This window comes from Kogia breviceps, chromosome 4, assembly GCF_026419965.1.
Source record: "Kogia breviceps isolate mKogBre1 chromosome 4, mKogBre1 haplotype 1, whole genome shotgun sequence".
NCBI classification, from domain to species: Eukaryota; Metazoa; Chordata; class Mammalia; order Artiodactyla; family Physeteridae; genus Kogia; species Kogia breviceps.
In genome coordinates this window covers 30,050,408-30,075,351 of record NC_081313.1, presented here as the reverse complement: position 1 = coordinate 30,075,351, position 24,944 = coordinate 30,050,408, and the positions used below count along the sequence as shown (strand labels likewise).

Sequence of the window (24,944 nt, the reverse complement as noted above, 5' to 3'; positions counted from 1 at the left end):
GGGAAGTCCCAACCATCTGTCTTCTGTAAAGCAGTATACAGTTTTTGGCTAACTTCTTCAGACCCACGCGCGAACCGTTAAACTTAAGGGTTTTCTTTCTTTTTTTGCTTGTTTTGTGTTTAATTCTGTCAAAAACAATATATAAGGACTATATGATAAGTATCTGAGAGGCATTCTAAGCATAAATAATAGGTCTAGCCTTTGAAATCATCCAGGCCTAGGTTCATAGCCCAGCTCTGCCGCTTTCTTTGTGCTCTCAGATATGTTTTTTAAACCCTACCACATAGAGCTGTTGAGGATCATAAGTAAAACATTTTGCATAACATAAACAGTAAATGGTTGCTACTAATCCTGGAATTTAAGAAACCTTAGTTGATCATTCTTTTCGCATTTTGTCTAGGTGTTTACTGGAAATAGGCTTATACGCCTGGCTTTTCCAGTTGCCAGAGATGTTGTCAGGGCACATTTGCCATATGAGAAAGGTCTGTCTATGGTTGTGCTATAAGGATACCAAGTCTCAAAGTGGACTTTCCCTTCCTTCATCTGCACTTTTGTTTTGCTTTCTTGGTTCAAATCAACCACCATTTATTGGGCCCCTACTAAGCAGAAGATTTCTGTCCTCAAAGAACTTACAACATGAAAGGTGCATATGGAAGGCTAAAGAAGTTCACCTGTCTTTATAGGAACTGCTACTTTTACCATACAGAGGAAAGGTGGTGTAGTCAAAGTGGCAGTAAGAAAGGCTGTGCAGTCTCCAGTTACCATCCGAAAAGGTATGGGATAAAGATTAGAAAGTTCTTGAGCTTAATACTAAAAATTTTTTAATCATAAATCACTCTTAGAAATGTCAGATACGGATTTCAGTATGAAGAGTGTGGCTAGGTGGTGGTAATGGGCTTAATAAGCACAGTGCTGAACATAAAAACAAGTACTCAGGAAGGTGCTGTGATCACATAGCCATGGAGCACACAGACCCATAAGTTTGGCCCAATTAGCTCTGCTCTTATGGAGAGAGAGGGAAATTATACGTCATTATCTTAGTCCCCAGCATCTCCCCGAGCCCACCCCTCAACTGCTGTTACTCTCCACAATTTAAAAAACAGTTTCACATTCATCCTCCTATTAGCTGTCTGTAACAACGCTGGTAGATAGTCAGGGCAACTCTTATCCCCATCTTACAGCTGAGGAAGCTGAGGTGTAGAGAAGCCAAGTGGCCTCCTCAAATCCCCTTAGAACAATAGAAAGAACAGCTAGCAGTTATAGAGAACTTACTTGATGCCAAGCATTGTATTAACATCTTATGTGCATGATCTCATTTAATCCAGTGAGGTATCTGTGGAATTAAAGAACTAAATATGGGAATAATGATGAAAACACTAATTCATATATACCATAAAAATGATGAGAGATGTGAATTAATCTGTTCCTGTTATTATTCCTCTCTCCACTGCTGTCTCCTTTCTTTGCAGATTCTTCTTTGTTTACATCACATCTCTCTTCAGCTGTGTCTAATCTGCTATTTAACTCATTTATCAAGTTTTAATGTCAATGGCTATACCTTCTAGAAATTCTACTTGGTTCTTTCCATACTTCCCCCATTGTATGCATTAAAACCCAAGCCTCCAGTTACTGGGATTAGTTTGAGTCCTAGAAGCATCATTTCCTGTGCTTTTAATTTTCTAATCCCAGGCTAGTTTTTTCTTTCAAAGTCTCTCATTTTAATCTTTTGTTAAGATGTTTTCTAATTTAGAATACCCCATAGCTTTTTATTCTTTTCAAAGCAAATATGGAGCAATGTTTATTTTAACAGATAAAATGCCCCCAAATACAATGTTACCTTGAAAATAGCTGAAATTATATGTACCTTTGGATTGTATTAATGAAGCCTCCAGAGACTCAGGGTTTTGTGTTCTTGAAGTGAGTTATGACCTAGCATGAGGCCTTGCCCATATAAAGGCAAAGAGAAGTATCTCTTTCATTGTCCAGTGTCCATCCAGCCTCTGAGAGTTTGACTCCAGGTTTCTAGCTTGGGTGCTTGTCTAGACTGTGGCCTAATAACTGACACAGGTTGGGCAAGAGGAAGAGCAGGGTTTTCTTCTAGGGGAGGTGGAGCTAATGGATTCAGGTTTACTGTTCAGTTTCAGACTCCTCAGGCAAGGCTCTATAGAGTTGTTTGGCAATAAAGAAACTAAGAGGCGGCATTCACTCTCCTACAGAGAAAGATGCTACTTTAGGGGAAGCTGGTGCACTTGTCCACTAGTTTCCACTGTGGGGTTTCTTCTTGATATATCACTTACCTTTGACCTTAGAAAGCTTCCCCTGGCCATGTTGCGGTAGGAACACCCCACCTGGAGAAGCTTTGCACATGCTCTGTTTCACAGAATTTTTTTCATATTGTATTTTTATCTCAGAATTGGATATCCCAAATAAATCTAGAGAAATGCACTTTGATCTGAAGCGAAGGAAATTACAAAGCCATTCCTGTGTAAAGCAAGGTGAGAGAAAGCCAGTGATAGCCTCTCAAGGTTTGTAGATACCCCGTAGGTAAAAGTTTACCCTAAAATGTAGGCTTATTAACCTTAGTATCAGCCAACTTGGTGATGATCTGTCATTCTTTCTAGATGGCAGTAATTATGTTCATTTGACTAAACAAGAGTAGCAAAGATTAGATACCAAATTAATTGCAGCAGAGATAGGTGTGGGATTAGTTAATGGTCACAATCTTTGCTAATCTCTTATCATACCTGGAACACTTGAACGAACAACTTCAGCACCCCGCCTCCGTTGTTTCCATCTACTCTGGAGGGACAGCCTACCCTTGTAGTTACAATACTGCTTAACTACCTGTTGGTTTCTCTTCTTTTTATCCTCAGTCTCAACCTTTTCTGTTTTACCAGATGTTTTTTTTTTTTAACAGTGTGTTCACATGTGCATTCCGATTGTGCATTCATAGATATTTTTTCTTTCACAGTTTTTCAAAAATTGTTCCTTAGTAATATTTACTGAAATAATTATTTTAATATGAAACTTTCAGTCACACCCCAAAATACTCAGTGGTGTCTTTAAATAGCAGGAAAAAAAGCCCTTTTTCAACTAGAGCACAGTCCTCACATTGGATTCTAAAGTGGTGACCACAGGTGCTACAGAATGATGTTAACCTTATCTCTGTTTCAGACCCTTGGGGCTAATCAAAAGAATCCCTAAGCCCTCTTGTACTGCCACCCTTCTCTCTGTAATCCAAGAAGCAAGCTATTGGAAAGCTGCTACCTTGGGGATCCAGATAAATAGACCTGTTTATCACTTACAGATGTGAAGATTATCCAAAAGAGCCCTCTAAGTACTATTCTTACTATTCTTCCCTCATCCAAAAGAACAGAAAGTTAACATATTAGCTCAGGTTCTGGGCATAGATCATCTCTCTCATCTTGGGCAAATTACATAACTTCCCTAAGCCTCACCCTTCCTCATTTGCAAAATGGGGATAGTAACTCTTTCCCCACAGGACTTTCATGAAGAGTATTTATTCTGCAGCAGTCTGTTGAGCTCCTGCTATTTAACAGGCACTGTTAGTCAGGAACAACACAGACGGTAGCACAAAAATAAGATATGGGAGACCTTGAAGGTCTCTTTGAGAAGGTGTCATTGGAGTGAAGATGCTGAATGTTGGAAAGGGGGTTGTCATGTAACAATAAGAAAGAACAGTTCCAGGTGGAGAGAAGAGCAAGTTCAAAGCTCTGCTACAGAGGCAATCTTGCTAGATTGCCTGGATTGGATTTTACTCTGCATCCAGTGGGACTCCATTGGAGGGAATTAAATAAGCAGAGAGATAATATAATTTACACTTTAGAACATGTGGGAGAAAAAGAACAGAAGGCAGCAGACAAGCACAGAGATATTCCTTGGACTAGGGTTATAATAATAAAAATGGGGGGAAGTCATTCGATTTGGAACATAGAGCATTTCCCAGAATAGGGCAGAAATTAACAGTTTGATTTTGGCCATGTTAAGATTGGGATGTTTATTGCACATCCAAGTCAAGGTGTCAAGAAGGCCGTTTGCACTATGAAGCTAGAGATACAGGTTTGAGAGTTGTCAGCATGTAGGTATTTCCAGTTATGGAACTAGATGAGGTCAGCGAGGGAGGATGTAGATGTGTAAGAAGACCAATGACCAGGTCCTGGGGCTCTCTGATAATTCAACGGACTGAATGTAGGTAGCATGCATAGCCCATAGTAAATGCCAAAATGTGTACTGCTGTTATTTGGTGGCGGGGGTGGTGGTGCTTATTTCTTGGAGGTATCCTTAGCACATGAGGTTGGTAGAGAGATGAAAGACCAGGTGGCCCAAACCTTAGAACTCTGTTACCTCTTCTTCCCCTCTTCAAGGAGCCACAGGCCTGCTTGTTGGGACCTGAGTTTACTTCCCATCGTATACCCCACATATACACCCATCTCGGGTGTTTCTTCAGGTCACCTGGTAGGGGTAGAATGTGCTGTAATACTGGCTTTGGAACATGAAGTGTGTTAGGTGGGGCCAGCTCCTCCAAGCCTCATGCAGAGAAGCACTGTCGATGGGCTGATGCGGTAAGCTGCCTGTGGGCGCGAGCTGGGATGAATGTTTCTTTTCAGCAAATACTGATATTCAGTAAGGAGGAAGGGGGCCATAATGTGTGGCTACTGCACTTACCTTGATGCCTGTGCCCAAAGGCAGATTGTAGCTGTGAAGCGCGAGTGGTGATGCTGAGAACATCACTTCTGTGAAGCTTCCACAAGACTCTCCATAAGAGAGAGGCAAGGAAGGCCCAGCTCTCTGAGTTCATCCAGCTTTTAACTTGGAACTTCTCCAGAGTTCCTTTTTTTTTTTTTTCTGTGGCTTCTCCTCCCTGGACTCTTGTCCTAGTAGTTACTGTTGCTTTTTAAATTTGTTTTGTTTTGTTTTTGTTTCTTTTTTATTAGTTATTTTATACATATTAGTGTATATATGTCAATCCCAATCTCCCAATTCATCCCACCACCACCCCCCTGCTTTCTCCCCTTGGTGTCCATACGTTTGTTGTCTACATCTGTGTCTCTGTTTATGCCTTGCAAACCAGTTCATCTGTACCATTTTTCAAGATACCACATATATGTGTTAATATATGATATTTGTTTTTCTCTTTCTGACTTACTTCCCTCTGTATGACAGTCTCTCTCGGTCCATCCATGTCTCTACAAATGACCGAATTTTGTTCTTTTTTATGGCTGAGTGACATTCCATTGTATATATGTACCACATCTTCTTTATCTATTCATCTGTCGATGGGCATTTAGGTTGCTTCCATGACCTGGCTATTGTAAATAGCGCTGCAATGAACATCGGGGTGCATGTGTCTTTTTGAATTATGGTTTTCTCTGGGTATATGCCCAGTAGTGGGATTGCTGGGTCATATAGTAATTCTATATTTAGTTTTTTGAGGAACCTCCATACTCTTCTTATAGTGGCTGTATCAATTTACATTCCCACCAACTGTGCAAGAGGGTTCCCTTTTCTCCACACCCTCTCCAGCACTTGTTGTTTGTAGATTTTCTGATGATGCCCATTCTAACTGGTGTGAGGTGATACTTCACTGTAGTTTTGATTTGCATTTCTCTAATAATTAGTGATGTTGAGCAGCTTTTCATGTGCTTCTTGGCCATGTGTATGTCTTCTTTGGAGAAATGTCTATTTAGGTCTTCTGCCCATTTTTGATTGGGTGGTTTGTTTTTTTAATATTAAGCTGCATGAGCTGTTTATATATTTTGGAGATGAATCCTTCGTCCGCTGATTCGTTTGCAAATGTATTCTCCCATTCTGAGGTTTGTCTTTTTGTCTTGTTTGTAGTTTCCTTTGCTATACAAAAGCTTTTAAGTTTCATTAGGTCCCATTTGTTTATTTTTGTTTTTATTTCCATTACTCCAGGATGTGGGTCAAAAAAGATCTTGCTGTGATTTATGTCAAAGAGTGTTCTTCCTGTGTTTTTCCTCTGAGAGCTTTATAGTGTCCGGTCTTACATTTAGGTCTTTAATCCATTTTGAATTTATTTTTGTGTATGGTGTTAGAAAGTGTTCTAATTTCATTCTTTCACATGTAGCTGCCCAGTTTTCCCAGCACCACTTATTGAAGAGACTGTTTTTTCTCCACTGTATATATACCTTTGCCTCCTTTGTCATAGATTAGTTGACCATAGGTGCGTGGGTTTATCTCTGGGCTTTCTATCCTGTTCCATTGATCTATATTTCTGTTTTTGTGCCAGTAACATACTGTCTTGATTACTGTAGTTTTGTAGTAGAGTCTGAAGTCAAGGAGTCTCATTCTTCCAGCTGCGTTTTCTTCCCTCAAAATTGCTTTGGCTATTCAGGGTCTTTTGTGTATCCATACAAATTTTAAGACTTTTTGTTCTAGTTCTGTAAAAAATGTCATTGGTAATTTGATAGGGATTGCATTGAATCTGTAGATTGCTTTAGGTAGTATAGTCATTTTCACAACATCAGTTCTTCCAATCCAAGAACATGGTATATCTCTCCATCTTTTCGTGTCATCTTTGATTTCTTTCATCAGTGTCTTATAGTTTTCTGAGTACAGGTCTTTGACCTCCTTAGGTAGGTTTATTCCTAGGTATTTTATTCTTTTTGTTGCAGTGGTGAATGGGATTGTTTCCTTGATTTCTCTTTCTGATCTTTCATTTTTAGTGTATAGGAATGCCAGAGATTTCTGTGCATTAATTTTATATCCTGCAACTTTACCAAATTCATTGATTAGCTATAGTAGTTTTCTGGTGGCATCTTTAGGATTATCTGTGTATAGTATCATGTCATCTGCAAACAGTGACAGCTTTACTTCTTTTCCAATTTGTATTCCCTTTATTTCTTTTTCTTCTCTGATTGCCGTGGCTAGGACTTCCAAAACTGTTGAATAAGAGTGGTGAGAGTGGACATCCTTGTCTTCTTCCTGATCTTAGAGGAAATGCTTTCAGTTTTTCACCATTGAGAATGATATTTGCTGTGGGTTTGTCATATATGGCCTTTATTATGTTGAGGTAGGTTCCTTCTGTGCCCACTTTCTGTAGAGTTTTTATCATAAAAGGGTGTTGGATTTTGTCAGCATCTTTTTCTGCATCTATTGAGATGATCATATGCTTTTTATTCTTTAATTTGTTAATATGGTGTATCACATTGATTGATCTGAGGAACCCTTGCATCCCTAGGATAAATCCCACCTGATTATGGTGTATGATCCTTTTAATGTGTTGTTGGATTCTGTCTGCTAGTACTTTGTTGAGGATTTGTACATCTATATTCTGCAATGATATTGGTCAGTAATTTTCTTTCTTTGTGATTTGTTTGTCTGGTTTTGGTATCAGGGTGATGGTAGCCTCATAGAACGAGTTTGGGAATGTTCCTTCCTCTGCAATTTTTTGGAAGAGTTTGAGAAAGATGGGTGTTAGCTCTTGTCTAAATGTTTGATAGAATTCACCTGTGAAGCCATTTGGTCCTGGACTTTTTTTGCCTTTCTGCGTTTTTTTTTTGCGGTATGTGGACCTCTCACCATTGTGGTCTCTCCCGTTGCGGAGCACAGGCTCCGGACGTGCAGGCTCAGTGGCCATGGCTCACAGGCCTAGCCGCTCCGTGGCATGTGGGATCCTCCCGGACTGGGGCACGAACCCGTGTCCCCTGCATCTGCAGGCAGACAGACTCTCAACCACTGAGCCACCAGGGAAGCTCCTGGACTCTATTTGTTGGAAGATTTTTAATCACAGTTTCAATTTCATTACTTGTGATTGGTCTGTTCATATTTTCTATTTCTTCCTGGTTCAGTCTTGTAAGATTATACTTTTATAAGAATTTGTCCATTTCTTCCAGGTTGTCCATTTTATTGGCATAGAGTTGCTTGTAGTAGTCTTTTATGATGCTTTGTATTTCTGTGGTATCCATTCTAACTTCTCCTTTTTCATTTCTAATTTTATTGATTTGAGTCCTTTCCCTCTTTTCCTTGGTGAGTCTGACTAAAGGTTTATCAATTTTCTTTATCTTCTCAAAGAACCAGCTTTTAGTTTTATTGATCTTTGCTACTGTTTTCTTTGTTTCTATTTCATTTATTTCTGCTCCTGATCTTTATGATTTCTTTCCTTCCACTAAGTTTGGGTTTTGTTTGTTCTTGTTTTTCTGGTTCTTTTAGGTGTAAGGTTAGATTGTTTACTTGAGATTTTTGTTTCTTGAGGTAGGATTGTATTGCTATAAACTTCCTTCTTAGAACTTTGCTTCATCTCATATGTTTTGGGTCGTGGTGTTTTCGTTGTCATTTGTCTCTAGGTATTTTTTGATTTCCTCTTTGATTTCTTTACTGATCTCTTGGTTATTTAGTAACGTATTGTTTAGCCTCCATGTGTTAGTTTTTTTTACGTTTTTCCCCTGTAATTTATTTCTAATCTCATAGCATTGTGGTCGGAAAAGAAGCTTGATATGATTTCAGTTTTCTTAAATTTACCAAGGCTTGATTTGTTACCCAAGATGTGGTCGATACTGTAGAATGTTCCATGTGCACTTGAGAAGAAAGCGTAGGGACTTCCCTGGTGGCACAGTGGTTAAAAATCTGCCTGCCAACGCAGGGGACACAGTTTGATTCCTGGTCCAGGAAGATCCCACATGCCGCAGAGCAACTAAGCCTTTGCGCCACAACTACTGAGCCTGTGCTCTATAGCCCACAAGCCTCAACGGCTGAAGCCCGTGTTTCACACCTTTTGAAGCCCGTGTGCCTAGAGGCCATGCTTCGCAACAAAGAGAAGCCACTGCAGTGAGAAGTCTGTGCACCTCAACGAGGAGTAGCCCCCACTCTCTGCAACTAGACAAAGCCTGCGTGCAGCAATGAAGACCCAACACAGCCAAAAATAAAAAATAAATCAATTTATAAAAAATAAAAAAACGAAAGTGTAATCTGCTGTTTTCAGATGGAATGTCCTGTAAGTATCAATTAAATCTGTCTGGTCTATTGTGGCATTTAAAGCTTGTGTTTCCTTATTAATTTCCTATCTGGATGATCTGTCCATTGGTGTAAGTGAGGTGTTAAAGTCCCCCACTATTACTGTTACTGTCAATTTCCTCATTTATAGCTGTTAGCATTTTGCCTTATGTATTGAGGTGCTCCTATGTTGGGTGCACATATACTTATAATTGTATATCTTCTTCCTGGATTGATCCCTTGACTATTACATAGTGTCCTTCCTTGTCTCTTGTACCATTCTTTATTTTAAAGTGTATTTTATCTGATATGAGTATTGCTACTCCAGCTTTCTTTTGATTTCCATTTACATGGAATATCTTTTTCCATCCCCTCACTTTCAGTCTGTATGTGTCCCTACGTCTGAAGTGGGTCTCTTGTAGACAGCATATATATGGGTCTTGTTTTTGTATCCATTCAGTGAGCCTGTGTCTTCTGGTTGGAGCATTTAATCCATTCACCTTTAAGGTAATTATCATTATGTTTGTTCCTAATACCATTTTCTTAATTGTTTTGGGTTTGTTTTTGTAGGTCCTTTTCTTTTCTTGTGTTTCCCACTTAGAGAAGTTCCTTTAGCATTTGTTGTAGAGCTGGTTTGGTGATGCTGAATTCTCTTAGCTTTTGCTTGTCTGTAAAGCTTTTGATTTCTCCCTCAAATCTGAATGAGATCCTTGCCAGGTAGAGTAATCTTGGTTGTAGGTTCTTCCCTTTCATCACTTTAAATATATCATGCCACTCCCTTCTGGCTTGTAGTTTCTGCTGAGAAATCAGCAGTTAACCTTATGGGAGTACCCTTGTATGTTATTTGTCATTTTTCCCTTGTTGCTTTTAATAATTTTTCTTTGTCTCTAATTTTTGTCAGTTTGATTACTGTGTGTCTTGGCGTGTTTCTCCTTGGGACTCTCTGCAGTTCCTGGACTTGAGTGGATATTTCCTTTCCCATGTTAGGGAACTTTTTGACTATAATCTCTTCAAATATTTTCTCTGGTCCTTTCTCTCTCTCTTCTCCTTCTGGGACCCCTATAATGTGAATGTTGGTGAGTTTAATGTTGTCCCAGAGGTCTCTTAGTCTGTCTTTATCTCTTTTCATTCTTTTTTCTGTTCCACCACAGTGAATTCCACCATTCTGTCTTCCAGGTCACTTATCCATTCTTCTGCATCAGTTATTCTGCTATTGATTCCTTCTAGTGTAGTTTTCATTTCAGTTATTGTATTGTTCATCTGTTTGTTTTTTCTTTAGTTCTTCTAGGTGTTTGTTCTTTAATTCTTCTAGGTCTTTGTTAAACATTTCTTGTATCTTCTCAATCTTTGCCTCCATTCTTTTTCTGAGGTCCTGGATAATCTTCACTATCATTCTGAATTCTTTTTCTGGAAGGTGGCCTATCTCCATTTCATTTGGTCCTTTTTCTGGTGGAGTTTTATCTTGTTCTTTCATCTGGTACATAGTCCTCTGCCTTTTCATTTTGTTTAACTTTCTGTGAATGTGGTTTGCATTCCACAGGCTGCAGGGTTGTAGTTCTTTTTGCTTCTGCTCTCCGAGGCTTGTGGAAGCTTCCTGATGGGAGGGACTGGTGGTGGGTAGAGCTGGGTGTTGTTCTGTTGGGCAGAGATCAGTAAAATTTTAATATGCTTGTCTGCTGATGGGTGGGGCTGAGTTCCCTGCCTGTTGCTTGGCCTGAGGTGACCCAGCACTGAAGCCTACAGGCTCTTTAATGGGGCTAATGGCAGACTCCAGGAGGGCTCATGCCAAGGAGTACTTCCAAGAACTTCTGTTGCCAGTGTCCTTGTCCCCACGGTGAGCCACAGCTGTCCCCCGCCTCTGCAGGAGACCCTCCAACACTAGCAGGTAGGTCTGATTCAGTCTCCTAGGGGGTCACTGCTCCTTACCCTTGGGTCCTAGTGCACACACTAGTGTGTGCCCTCCAGGATTGCAGTCTCTGTTTCCCCCAGTCCTGTTGAAATCCTGGAATCAAATCTCGCTAGACTTCAAAGTCGATTTTCTGGGAATTCCTCCTCCTGTTGCCAGACCCCCAGGTTGGAAAGACAGACATGGGGCTTAGAACCTTCACTCCACTGGGTGGACTTCTGTGGTATAATTGTTCTCCAGTTTGTAAGTTGCCCACCCACTGGTTATGGGATTTGATTTTGTGATTGCGCCTCTCCTACCATCTCATTGCGCCTTCTCCTTTGTCTTTGGATATAGGCTATCTTTTTTGGTGAGTTCCAGTGTCTTCCTGTCAATGATTGTTCAGTTAGTTGTGATTCCTGTGCTCTTGCAAGAGGGAATAAGCACACATCCTTCTACTCTGCCATCTCGAACCAATCTCGGTTACCATTAGTTTTAAAATCAAAAGAGGTGGCCAGAGGAGATGGAGTCAAGATGACAGAGAAGAAAGTGAGCTCACCTCTTAGGAAAGCATCAGAATAACAACTGCTGAATGACCATAGACCAAAAAAAAAAAAAAAAAAACCCACTGGAGCCTACCATAAAGGATATCCTACATCCAAAGAAGCCACAGTGAGACAGTAGGAGGGGCACAATTGCGATAAAATCAAATCCCACAAAATTTGGGTGACCCACAAAATGGAAAATAATTATACCACAGAAGCTCTCCCACAGCAGTGAAAATTCTGAGCCCCACGTCAGGCTCCCCAGACTGGGGGTCTGGCAACCAGAGTAGGAGCCCCTAGAGAATCTGGCTTTGAAGGCTAGTGGGGTTTGATCGCTGGAATTCCACAAGACTGGGAGAAACAGAAACTCCTCTATTGGAGGGTACATACAAGGTCTTGTGCGCACCAGGACCCAGGGAAGAAAGCAGTGACATCGTAAGAGCCTGGGCCAGCCCTACTATTGGAGTGTCTCCTGCAGAGGTGGTGGTGGGGCAGCTGTGGCTCAGTGTGGTGACAAGACACAGTGGTGGTTCTGGGGAGTACTCTTTGGTGTGAGCACTCCTGGAGGCTGCCATTTTGTCACCAAGACCATGCCCCACCCAACAACCTGTAGGCTCCAGTGCTGGGGTGCCTCAGGCCAAACAATCAACAGGGATGGATACAGCCCCACCCCACCCATTAGCAGACAGGCTGCTTAAAGTCTTCCTGAGCACATGGCTACCCACGAAACACACCCCGTGACATGGCCCTGCCCACCTGAGCGACAGGACCCAGCTCCACCCATCAGTGGTCAGGAACCAGTCCCTCCCACCAGGAAGCCTGCACAAGCCTCTTAGCATCACCCACCAGGGGGCAGACAGAAGAAGCAAGAACTACCACCCTGCAGCCTGCAGAACAGAAACCACATCGCAGAAAGTCAGACAAAATGAGACAGCAGAGGAATATGTCCCAGATGAAGGAACAAAATAAAACCCCAGAAGAACAATTAAGTGAAGTGGAGACAGGCAATCTACATGAGAAAGAATTCAGAGTAATGATAGAAAAGGTTTATCCAAGTTCTTGGAAAAAGAATGGAGGCACAGATCGAGAAGTTACAAGAAATGTTTAACAAAGACCTAGAATAACTAAAGAACAGACAGAGATGAACAATACAATAATTGAAATGAAAAATACACTGGAAGGAATCAGCAGCAGAATAACTGAGACAGAGTAATGGATAAGTGAGCTGGAAGAGAGAATGCTGGAAATCACTGCTGCAGAATAGAATAAAGAAAAAAGAATGTGAAGAAATGATGAGAGCCTAAGAGACCTTTGGGACAACAATAAATGCACCAACATTCGCATTATAGGGGTCCCAGAAGGAGGAGAGGGAGAGAAAGGACCTGAGAAAATATTTGAAGAAATAATAGCTGAAAACTTGCCTAACATGGGAAAGGAAACAGTCATACAAGTCCAAGGAAGCCCAGAGAATCCCAGGCAGGATAAACCCAAGGAGGAACATGCTAAGACACATAGTAATCAAATTGACAAAAATTAAAGACTAAGGAAAAATATTAAAAGCAACAAGGGAAAAGCAACAAATAATATACAAGGGAATTCCCAAAAGGTTGTCAGCTGATTCCTCAGCAGAAAGTATGCAGGCCAGAAGGGGGCTGCACAATATATTTAAAATTATGAAAGGGAAGAACCTTCAACCAAGAACACTGTACCCAGCAAGGCTTTCACTCAGATTCGATGGAGAAATCAAAAGCTTTACAGACAAGCAAAAGAGAATTCAGTGCTGTCAGACCAGCTTTGTAACGAATGCTAAAGGAAGTTCTCTAGGTGGAAAAGAAAAGGCTACAAATAGAAACAAGAAAATTATGAATAGAAGTGCTCACCAGTAAAGGCAAACATACAGTAAAGGTAGGAAACCATCCACACACAAGTATGATATCAAAAGCAGCAATCGTTAGGAGAGTACAAATGGAGGATATTGGAAATGAATTTGAAATTAAATGACCAGCAAGTTAAAACTATCCTGTTTATGTAGACTGCTGTATCAAAACCTCTTGGTAATCACAAACCAAAAATCTACAATAGATATACAAAAAAGAAAAAAGGAATCCAAACACAACATGAAAGGTAGTCCATCAAATCAAAAGAGAACATAAAAGTAAGTGAAGAAAAAAGACCTACAAAAACAAATCAAAAACAATTAACAAGGGCTTCCCCGGTGGTGCAGTGGTTGAGAATCCGCCCGCCGATGCAGGGGACACAGGTTTGTGCCCTGGTCCGGGAAGATCCCACATGCCGCGGAGCGGCTGGGCCCGTGAGCCATGGCCGCTGAGCCAGCGCGTCCGGAGCCTGTGCTCTGCAACGGGAGAGGCCACAACAGTGAGAGGCCCGCGTACCGCAAAAAAAACAACAACAACAACAACAACAACAATTAACAAAATGGCAACAAGAACATACATATCAATAATTACCTTAAACATAAATGGATTAAATGTTCCAACCAAAAGATATAGACTGGCTGAATAGATACAAAAACAAGACCTATATATGTGCTGTTTACAAGAGATGCACTTCAGATCTAGGGACACATACAGACTGAAAGTGAGGGGATAGAAAAAGGTATTACAGGCAAATGGAAATCAAAGGAAAGCTGGAGTAGCAATACTCATATAAGACAAAATTGACTTTAAAATAAAGACTGTTTCAAGAGACAAAGAAGGACACTACATAATGATCAAGGGATCAATCTAGGAAGAAGATATAACGATCTTATAAATATATGCACCCAACATAGAAGCTCCTCAGTATATAAGGCAAATGCTAACAGCCATAAAAAGAGAAATCAACAGTAACACAATAATAGTGTGGGACTTTTAACACCCCACTTTCATCAATGGACAGATCATCCAGACCTAAAATTAATAGGGAAACAGAGGCCTTAAATGACACATTAGACCAGATGGACGTAATTGATGATACTTACAGAGCATTCCATCCAAAAGCAGCAGAATACACATTCTTCTCAAGTGCACATGGAACAGTCTCTAGGATTGGTCACATGCTGGGCCACAAAGCGAGCCTTGGTAAATTTAAGAAAACTGAAATCATGTCAACCATCTTTTTTGACCCCAACGCTATAAGATTAGAATCAACTACAAGGAAAAAACTGTAAAAAACACAAACATGTGGAAGCTAAACAATATAATAGTAAACAACATGGATCACTGAAGAAATCAAAGAGGAAATAAAAAAATACCTGGAGACAAATGACAGTGAAAGCACAATGATCCAAAACCTATGGGACACAGTTCTGAGAGGGAAGTTTATAGCAATACAATCTTACCTCATGAACAAGAAAAATGTCAAGTAAACAACCTAACCTTACACCTAAAGCAACTAGAGAAAGAAGAACAAACAAAACCGAAAGTTAGTAGAAGGAAAGAAATCATAAAAATCAGAGCAGAAATAAATAGAAACAAAGAAAACAATAGCAAAGATCAATGAAACCAAAAGCTTGTTCTTTGAGAAGACAAACAAAATTGATAAACCTTTATCCAGACTCATCAAGAAAAAAAGAGGGCTCAAATCAATAAAATTAGAAATGAAAAAGAAGTTAGAGCAGACACCACAGAAATACAGAGGGACTACTACAAGCAATTCTATGCCAATAAAATGCACAACCTAGAAAAAATGGACAAATTCTTAGAATGGTACAATCTCCCAAAACTGAACCAGGAAGAAATGGAAATATGAACAGACCAAATACAAGCACCGAAATTGAAACAGCAATTAAAAAACTTCCAACACACAAAAGTCCAGGACCAAATGGCTTCACAGGTGAATTCTATCAAACAATCAGAGACGAGTTAACGCCTGTCCTTCTGAAACTATTGCAAAAAATTGCAGATGAAGGAATATTCCCAAACTAATTCTATGAGGCCAGTGTCACCCTGATACCAAAACTAGACAAAGATACCACTCATACACAGAACAGAAATTACAGGCCAATATCACTGATGAATACAGACGCAAAAATCCTGAACAGAATACTAGCAAACGAAATCCAGGGACTTCCCTGGTGATCCAGTGATTAAGAATCTGCCTTCCAGTGCAGGGGACGCAGGTTCAATCTCTGGTCAGGGAACTAAGATCCCACATGCTACAGGGCAAGTAAGCCCATACATGGCGACTACTGAGCCCTTATGCTCTAGAGCCCACATGCCGCTAGAGAGCCCTGTGCCACCATTACTGAGTCCTTGCACTCTAGAGCCCGCACGCCACAACTAGAGAGCCCACACCCTGCAACTTCTGAGCCTGCACATTCTGGGCCCATACGCTGCAACTAGTGAGCCCGTGCAGCACAGCTACTGAGCCAACACTCTCTGGAGCCCATGCACCACAACTAGAGAGAAGCCTGCACACCACAACGAAGAGCCCTCACACCACAAAGAAAGATCCTGCATGCTGCAGTGAAGATTCTGCCTGCCGCAACTAAGACCCAATGCAGCCAAATAAGACAAAAAACAAACGAAAAACCTCAAATCCAACAGTACATTAAAAGGATCATATACCATGGTCAAGTGGGATTTATTCGAAAGATGCGAGGATTTTTCAGTATCTGCAAATCAGTGTGCTACACCATATCAACAAATTGAAGAATAAAAACTATATGATCATCTCAATAGATGCAGAAAAAGCTTTTGACAAAATTCAACACCCATTTATGATAAAAACTCTCCAGAAAGTGGGCATTGAGGGAACATACCTCAACATAATAAAGGCCATATATGACAAACCCACAGCTAACATCACACAAAGTGGTGAAAAGCTGAAAGAATTCCCTCTAAGATCAGGAACAAGACAAGGATGTCCACTCTCACCACTTTTATTCAACACAGTTTTGGAAGTTCTAGCAATCAGAGAAGAAAAAGAAAAGGAATGCAAATTGGAAAAGAAGAAATAAAACTGTCACTGTTCACAGATGACATGATACTATACATACAAAATCCTAAAGATGCTACCAGGAAACTACTAGATCTCATCAATGAATTTACTAAAGTTGCAGGATACAAAATTAATGCACAGAAATCTCTGGCATTCCTACACAGTAGCAGTGAAAAATTAGAGAAATCAAGGAAACAATCCCATTTACCATCACATCAAAAAGAGTAAAATACCTAGGAATAAACCTACCTGTGGAGGCAAAAAGATCTGTACTATGAAAACTATAAGTTGCTGATGAAAGGAAAGCAAAGATGATGCAAATAGATGGAAAGATATACCATGTTCTTGGATTGGAAGAATCAATATTGTCAAAATGACTGTACTACCCAAGACAATCTACAGATTCAATGCAATCCCTATAAAATTACCAATGGCATTTTTCACAGAACTAGAACAGAAAATTTTACAATTTATATGGAAACCCAGAAATGACCCCAAATAGCCAAAGCAATCTTGAGAAAGCAAAACAGAGTTGGAGGAATCAGGCTCCCTGACTTCAGACTAAACTACAAAGCTACAGTAATCAAAACAGTATGGTACTGGCACAAAAACAGAAATATAGATCAGTGGAACAGTATAGAAAATCCAGAGATAAACCCACGCACCTGTGGTCAACTAATCTATGACAAAGGAGGCAAAGATATACAATGGAGAAAAAAGACAGTCTTTTCAATAAGTGGTGCTGGGAAAACTGGACAGCTACATGTATAAGAATGAAATTAGAACACTGCCTAACACCATACACAAAAATAAACTCAAAATGGATTCATGACCTAAATGTAAGACTGGACACTATAAATCTTAGAGGAAAACATAACACTCTTTTCTGACCCACCTCCTAGAGTAATTGAAATAAAAACAAAAATAAACAAATGGGACCTAATGAAACTTAAAAACTTTTGCACAGCAAAGGATACCATAAACAAGACGAAAAGACAACCCTCAGAATGGGAGAAAATATTTGCAAATGAAGCAACTGATAAAGGATTAATCTCCAAAATTTACAAGCAGCTCCTGCAGCTCAATAACAAAAAAACAAACAACCCAATCCAAAAATGGGCAGAAGACCTAAACAGACATTTCTCCAAAGAAGATATACAGATTGCCAACAAACACATGAAAGGAAGCTCAGCATCACTAATCAATTAATCTATGACAAAGGAGGCAAGACTGTAGAGTGAGGAAAAGACAATCTCTTCAATAAATGATGCTGGGAAAACTGGACAACTACATGTAAAAAAATGAAATTAGAACACTCCCTAACACCATACACAAAAATAAACTCAAAATGGATTAAAGACCTAAATTAAGACCAGATACTATAAAACTCTTAGAGGAAAACATAGGTAGAACACTCTGAGGTGAATCACAGCAATGTCTTTTTTGATCTGTCTCCTAGAGTAATGGAAATAAAAACAAAAATAAACCAATGGGACCTTATTAAACTCAAAAACTTGCACAGCAAAAGAAACCATAAACCAAACCAAAAGACAACCCACAGAATGGGAGAAAATTTTTGCAAACAATGTGACCAACAAGGGATTAATCTCCAAAATTTACAAACAGCTCATGCAGCTCATTGATATAAAAAAAAACCCAATCAAAAAGTGGGCAGAAGACCTAAATAGACATTCCTCCAAAGAAGATATACAGATGGCCAAGAGGCACATGAAAAGATGCTCAACATTGCTAATTATTAGAAAATTGCAAATCAAAACTACAATGAGACATCACCTCACACCAGTGAAAATGGCCATTGTCAAAAAGTCTACAAACAATAAATGCTGGAGAGGGTGTGGAGAAAAGGAATGTTGGTGGGAATGTAAATTCGTATAGCCACTATGGAGAATGGTATGGAGGTTACTAAAAAATCTAAAAATTGAGCTACAATATGATCCAGCAATCCCACTCCTGGGCATATATCTGGAGAACACCATGGTTTGAAAGGATATGTGTACCACAGTGTTCATTGCAGTGCTGTTTACAATAGCCAAGACATGGAAGCAACCTAAATGTCCATCAACAGAAGAATGGATAAAGAAGATGTGGTACATATATACAATGGAATATTACTCAGCCATTAAAAAGAATGAAATAATGCCATTTGCAGCAACATGAAAGGACCTGGAGATTATCATACTGAGCAAAAAGTACATCCGACAGACAAAGACAAATATCATATGATAGCGCTTATATGTGGAATCTAAAAAATATGATACAAATGAACTTACTTACAAAACAAACAGACTCACGGACTTAGAGAACGAACTTATGGTTACCAGGGGAGAAGGGTCGGGGGGAGGGATAGATTGGGAGTTTGGGATTGACGTGTACACGCTTGCTATATTTAAAATAGATAACCAACAAGGACCTACTATAGCACAGGGAACTCTGCTGAATATTCTGTAATAACCTAAATGGGAAAAGAAAAAGAATAGATACATGTATATGTATAACTAAATCACTTTGCTGTACACCTGAAACTAACACAACATTTTTAATCAGCTGTACTCCAATATAAAATAAAAAGTAAAACAAAACAAAGGAGGTGTCCAGAATTCAATTTTCTTCTCTCACACAGACAGAACAGGAATTGTTAGAACCCTAAAGCCAACCATATCCAGACCTTGTGATTTAAATATTAGGTAAGGTGTGACTGCTTTGGGTTTGATGATAAAAGTCACTGTAAGTAACAAACTTATAAATGAATCAGTCCTAATGTATGCATTGTTCTTTTCCCTTGAAAGGGTCTAATGCTCCCTGTCTGCGGTGTACAAAAAATCACACAAGTGCTGGTCTTGCACCTCAAACCAAGGAGGTATGTTTAGAGTATGAGAGAGAGGAGACTGTGGTGAGCCCCTGGATGGTACCTTCAGACATCCGTGCGATTCTCTATGAGAGTCACAGTTCCCTTCTACAGGTACACGTTGTTCCAGGTTCCAGTTTGCCTAGTGGTTCCTTGTGTTCTTTAGGGGTTTTTTTTGTTGTTTATTTATTTAGTGGGATGTAGACATACTGAAAGATTATTAGGTCAGTTTGAAGTAGCGATTCAAAGCATCTACACTTTTGGCTTAGTATTCCAGCATTTATCATTCAGAATTTTCCTTGACTGTATTTTCTTTTTAACCTAAAAAAAAAAAGACTCAAAAAACAAGACACAACAACAAAAATGTAAGAACAGATCATTGTACTATAGATATAAAAATCTTTTTGGTCCACTCTTCAGACCTGGTGCCAGCATCTTGTTGTGTCAGGTGATGCTCAGCCCATTGCCAATCCAGATGTGCTGGGCAACCACAGCCCTGGTTCCCTTCATATTTCCTTCAGTGTTTGGTGGATGAGCAGCTCTAGAATCTTTGGAAAATTTAGTTCATGTTCCATTATTTTTTTTCTCAGGCTAGGACCACAACTTACTGTCTTTCTCAATTTGACAGGACTCATCACCAACTGAAGAAAAGCCAGCACCTCCTCTTGGGGTGGGTGGCACGGACAGCTTGTCTGAGAGCACGGGCAGCATCCTCAGCAAGCTTGACTGGGATGCCGTCGAAGATATGGTGGCCGGTGTGGAGGACAAGAGCCCGTCTGTCCACTGGGCCCTGGACCTATAAGACCTGAATGTCACTCTGCTTCCACGCAAAGGCCAGCAACTCAGTGTTGTAGTTCTGAAAGATTTGTGGGTTTAAGGGAGAGAAGCAATGAAAGAAGCAATGTGAATTTACCACCTGCAGGCATATTATTACCTTGATTAGACATTTTAAGAGGAAAAGTAAACATTTCTCCATAAGTTTGCCTTCCAGGGAAAGGGGTTAACTATAGATGTGTTATATGTTTTTGCATTTGACTTATTTAGGTATAATTTTTTAAATGATGAAATAAACTACCTTTCAAGCCAAGCTTGTACAATATTTAAGCTTCTTTCAATAAAAATCTTCTGTCTTGCCTCATCCTTTACTCCCTGAGTTTTAAGAAACAACCTTAGCTGGGTAAACCTGATAGAAAAAAAAATTCTTTCACTGAAGTGAAGAAAATCACAATCACCAGAGACGCTCAATAATGAACTCCATTTTAAAAGATACCCTAAAATTGTGTAGGGCTTGGCTGTGGAATGAAAAGGAACCAGCCACCTTCCACTAATCCTGAACTTCTAAGTAAAACATGTTCCACGTGGGCCAGGTCTTCTTTTGTCCTCTGCCCTGTATTGTGAAAAGCCTTGGAGGAAGAAAAAAGAGCTGGATGCTTTGGGTGCCTTGCAGAGTCTGGCCACTGCTACTACCCTGCACTTTGATCTCTGCCTTGTCAGCTCAGTGGGACCACTGTGGTCTGCTTGGACATAGCTCGTTATGCTGGAGTAGGGATAATACCCTTAAAGGAGAGAGCCAAGCATTTATGAGACTTACCCCATGAGCTTCTCTTTCCTCGGGGATCACCGTCTCGCACTGCATGCTGCTGTCCAGTGTCTAAAGGCAGTTGCCTCACATGTTTTGTCCAATTTTATGGTTAGGGCATGCAGGCTAGTCAGTCACATGCCAGTAACTCTGTCATAGCTGCAAGTAGAAGTCTTTTCTTGGTCTCAGTCAATTTTACATTCGTACAGCAAACCTGAAAATAAGGCGTGAAGGAGGGTAGAGCATGTCAGCGGAAGACTGATGGTCCTAGGCAGTCTCCAGCCTCTAGCTTGAATATGTTCTTTTAGTCTTCAGAAAACTGCAGTATGACAGTTTTGTAGTGTGCCTGACACAGGAAACGTCCTTACAAGGAAGGGTCTAGACTGCATACCTTCCAAACAGACAAGGGTTAAAAGAAGCAGTTTCCATATCTAGATTTCAAGCACTTAACCATGCTTGGGAATACCTCCAGTTATCAAAAGGATTCCCCAATTTCTCAAAACAATATTATTTTGCTCACATTTTTATTAGAAAATATGTTACACAGCATTTAGTATCATGTATATCTAAACTAAAGCCACATCTGAGTGTCCTGTTCTTTATTCTGGCTGAGTTTGGAATCCGTTAGCAAAGGAAGCTCAAACACAAAGCTTCTGCCAAGAAATTATATCCATGGACCTGGCTTAAAAACACCAACTTCAGCCTTTCTTTTCCTACTTCAGCTCCTACTGTTTCTAGCCTATAGTAAGTTATGCTCAAGTGATTGATGAATTCACGAAAAACCATTATGGCTCACACCCTTTTCTATTTCTCAACAATTTAAATAATTATGTACCATGCCATTATAGCTTATACCCTTTTCTATTTCTCAACAATTCAAATAATTATGTACCATGCTTTGTGTCCTGTTTAGCTTTTCTGTAAGAAATCAAACCTTGGATCTTACTGAGGAAATCTGAGAGAAAGGAATTTTGCAGAAGTCACATTGGTAGCCCTCCAGAACTCCAGTTTCCTTTAAGCATTGCTTACACCCTGACCATTCATGTGTGTTCAGCATTTGGACTGTGACTCTGTCATTAAGGTGACCCTAGTGGAAACTAATGCTTTCATTTTTTCATACAAATACTGAATCTGGGGAACATCTGAGAGGAAAGAATCCCTGTTAAGGTTGGTGTGTAGGTTAGGAATGAATCTATATATATGGGGCCTAGGGCCAACTTCCATGGCAGGAGTTGCCTAGTTGAAGGGAAAATTTTTATGTAGGATTTTTAAAAACTGATACTAATTTTAAAAGTATTTAGAATATATTCAAAGTAAAGGTAAAAACAAGCTAATTAAAATAACCAGCGTTAAGAATTTTAAAATGGTAAAATATTTTACCGTTTGACAAATTATTTTTATTCCCTCTAAGACCTAAGTGAGAGGATAATAAAAGAATTTTTAAATGTATAAATCAACACAAACGAAGAGAACTGGAGAGGAGATATCACTGGAGGAGAGAAGTCATAGGAGGTGTAAGAGGGTGAGGAAGCCATGATAGAATTTGTGCAGAAGAGGATAGTGATGAACAGTGAATTTAAGACTCAGAGCTGACAAGCACAAAAAGGGACCCAGTGAGACAATCATGGTGTAAGTCTTAGAACAGCTGCAACTCCTCATCTCTGTATCTCTTATGCAGAGAGCTCCCAGTAGCTATGCCAGAGGCAGGAGTCCAACTTCCCACCTGATTACCTTAGAGCAGAGATCAGCAAATCTGGCCTGCTTTCTGTTCTTGTAAATAAATTTGTACTGAAAGACAACCTGCCCATCCATTCACATGATATCTATGCTGCTTTTGCTCATCAGTGGCAGAGTTGCATAGTTGCTACACAGACCATGTGACTTGCAAAGCCTAAAATACTTATTTTCTGACTCTAGAGAAAAGGTTTGCCAACCACTGCTCTAGGGTGGAGCTCACCAGATGAAATCCACCTATAAACTTTCAGAGCTTCAATAAAGAGCTTCAATAAACTTTCTAGTACCTTGCTCAAAACCCTGAAAGGACAGGCGTCACTTGACACAAAGAGAAAGCCCTTTTCATGAAAGGGAGAGTCAAAATTAAATGAGCAAAATAACAGACAAAAAGATCATGCAAGAAATAGAACGAGTGGTTTTTTTAAAGCTAACAAATTGGAAGGCTCAGGCAATGACAGAGGAAGCCCTATTCTCATATTTCTGTTAATAAAGAAGACATATTTCTTATTGGTGAGTGGCAAGAGTTCAACATCAACTGATTCCCATTTTAAAAACGAGTATACATGCATATTCACCAAGTATATGTGTGGTTTCTTTGTCCCTCCTGGCTTTTGAAGAGTGAGGGGCAGCTACATCAGGAAGCTAAGTAGATTAAATGTTTGTTTTGCAGAGCACTCCACCAGCAGATGGATGGGTCTCTAGATTTGGGGCAAATGGCAGCAAGCTGGACTGTGGCTGCCAGTCCAGGCTACAATATGTTCTCTATTCCGGCTCTACTGACAATAAAGCTGTTAGTTTTATCTGTATCTGACTTCAGTTTATAATTCTAATCAGAACTCCAAGGAGTGAGGAATGTGATTTATCAGCCTCCTTAAATCTGAACACGTGAAGCATTGGCTGTGGCTTCAGCTCAGGCCTCCAAATGGCGAGAATGCTACTTTTTAATCTGACAGATAGATATGAGATGTTGCATTCATAAAACAAGTTACTGTATGAAAGGAGCAATCAGAGAACAAGAAGAATCTCTTTGAAATTTAAAATATAGCTGAAATAAAAATTTTAATAGAGTTAGAAGATAAAGTTGAAAAACTCTGAAAGATAGACTCAAAAGACCAAAAAAAAAAAAAAAGAAAGAGCAAAAAACATAACTGAGGAGATCAGTCCAGGAAGAATAATATCTGACTAACAGAAATTATAGAGAGGGGCTTCCCTGGTGGTGCAGTGGTTAAGGATCTGCCTGCCAATTCTGGGGACACGGTTCGATCCCTGGTCCAGGAAGATCCCACATGCCACGGAGCAGCTAAGCCCATGCACCACAACTACTGAGTCTACGCTCTAGAACCTGCAAGCCACAACTACTGAGTCCACGTGCCACAACTACTGAAGCCCATCCACCTAGAGCCCATGCTCCACAACAAGAGAAGCCACTGTGATGAGAAACCCGTGCACCACAACGAAGAGTAGCTCCTGCCCGCTGCAACTAGAGAAAGCCTGCGCACAGCAACGAAGACCCAACACAGCCAATAAATATTTTTTAAAAGAGATTATAGAGAGAAGAAACCAAGGGGAAGAAATTATGTAAGTGAAAAAGCAAAGCAATTTCACTAAAAGGAAAACAAGAATATACAATAAATGTATTCACAGTAAACTTAGCTCTGATCGAACAATATTTACATAGTTTTATATTATAAATGCTTATTAAATATAGTGATATCCATACTGGGAGGAGAGGGAAAGACTATAAGAGCCAAGTCTGTATCTATCATAAAAAAGTCAATAGGTGACTTCCCTGGTGGTCCAGTGGTAAAGAATCCACCTTCTAATTCAGGGGACACGGGTTCAATCCCTGGTCTGGGAAGATCCCACAGGCCACAGAGCGACTGAGCCCGTGCACCACAACTACAGAGCCTGCACTCTAGAGCCCGCGAGCCACACAACTGCTGAGCCCATGCACCCTAGAGCCTGCGCACCACAACTACTGAGCCTGCATGCTGCAACCACTGAAGCCCGTGTGCCTAGAGCCTGGGTTCTGCAACAAGAGAAGCCACCGCAATGAGAAGCTCTCGTACAGCACCAAAGAGTAGCCCCCGCTCTCCACAACTAGAGAGAAAGCCCGTGCACAGCAATGAAGACCCAATAAAGCCAAAGTAAAGTAAGATACAATAAATTTTAAAATAAATAATTAAAAATGCAAATCTGACTTCACAAAAGCAAATCCCTGTTCTACTTCCCACCCATCTTAATTTCTTAATGGGTCCCCATTGCTCATAGGACATCCTTAACATGGCCTACAAAAGCATGATTTGGCCCATCTATTTCATCACCTTCATCATTACTCTTTTTTCTCTGCCATTCACAGGAACTGCAAAGCTTTAAGTGATATGCGCTTTTCTTCAGGCCCTTTGCATATGCCATGTCATC

General features: G+C 40.1%; 1 protein-coding gene across 1 annotated transcript in view; it reads left to right on the top strand.

The window, feature by feature from the left end:
• The window catches only part of CPLANE1 (ciliogenesis and planar polarity effector complex subunit 1), a 134,071-nt gene extending 113,724 nt beyond the window's left edge, over nucleotides 1–20,347 (top strand). Inside the window, exons 53-54 of the mRNA XM_067030886.1 lie at nucleotides 19,152–19,324; nucleotides 19,839–20,347. Of these exons, the coding sequence (XP_066886987.1) occupies nucleotides 19,152–19,324; nucleotides 19,839–20,012 (347 nt within the window). The 3' untranslated portion in view covers nucleotides 20,013–20,347. The remainder of the gene's footprint in view (nucleotides 1–19,151; nucleotides 19,325–19,838) is intronic.
• Nucleotides 20,348–24,944: the final 4,597 nt, after the last annotated feature.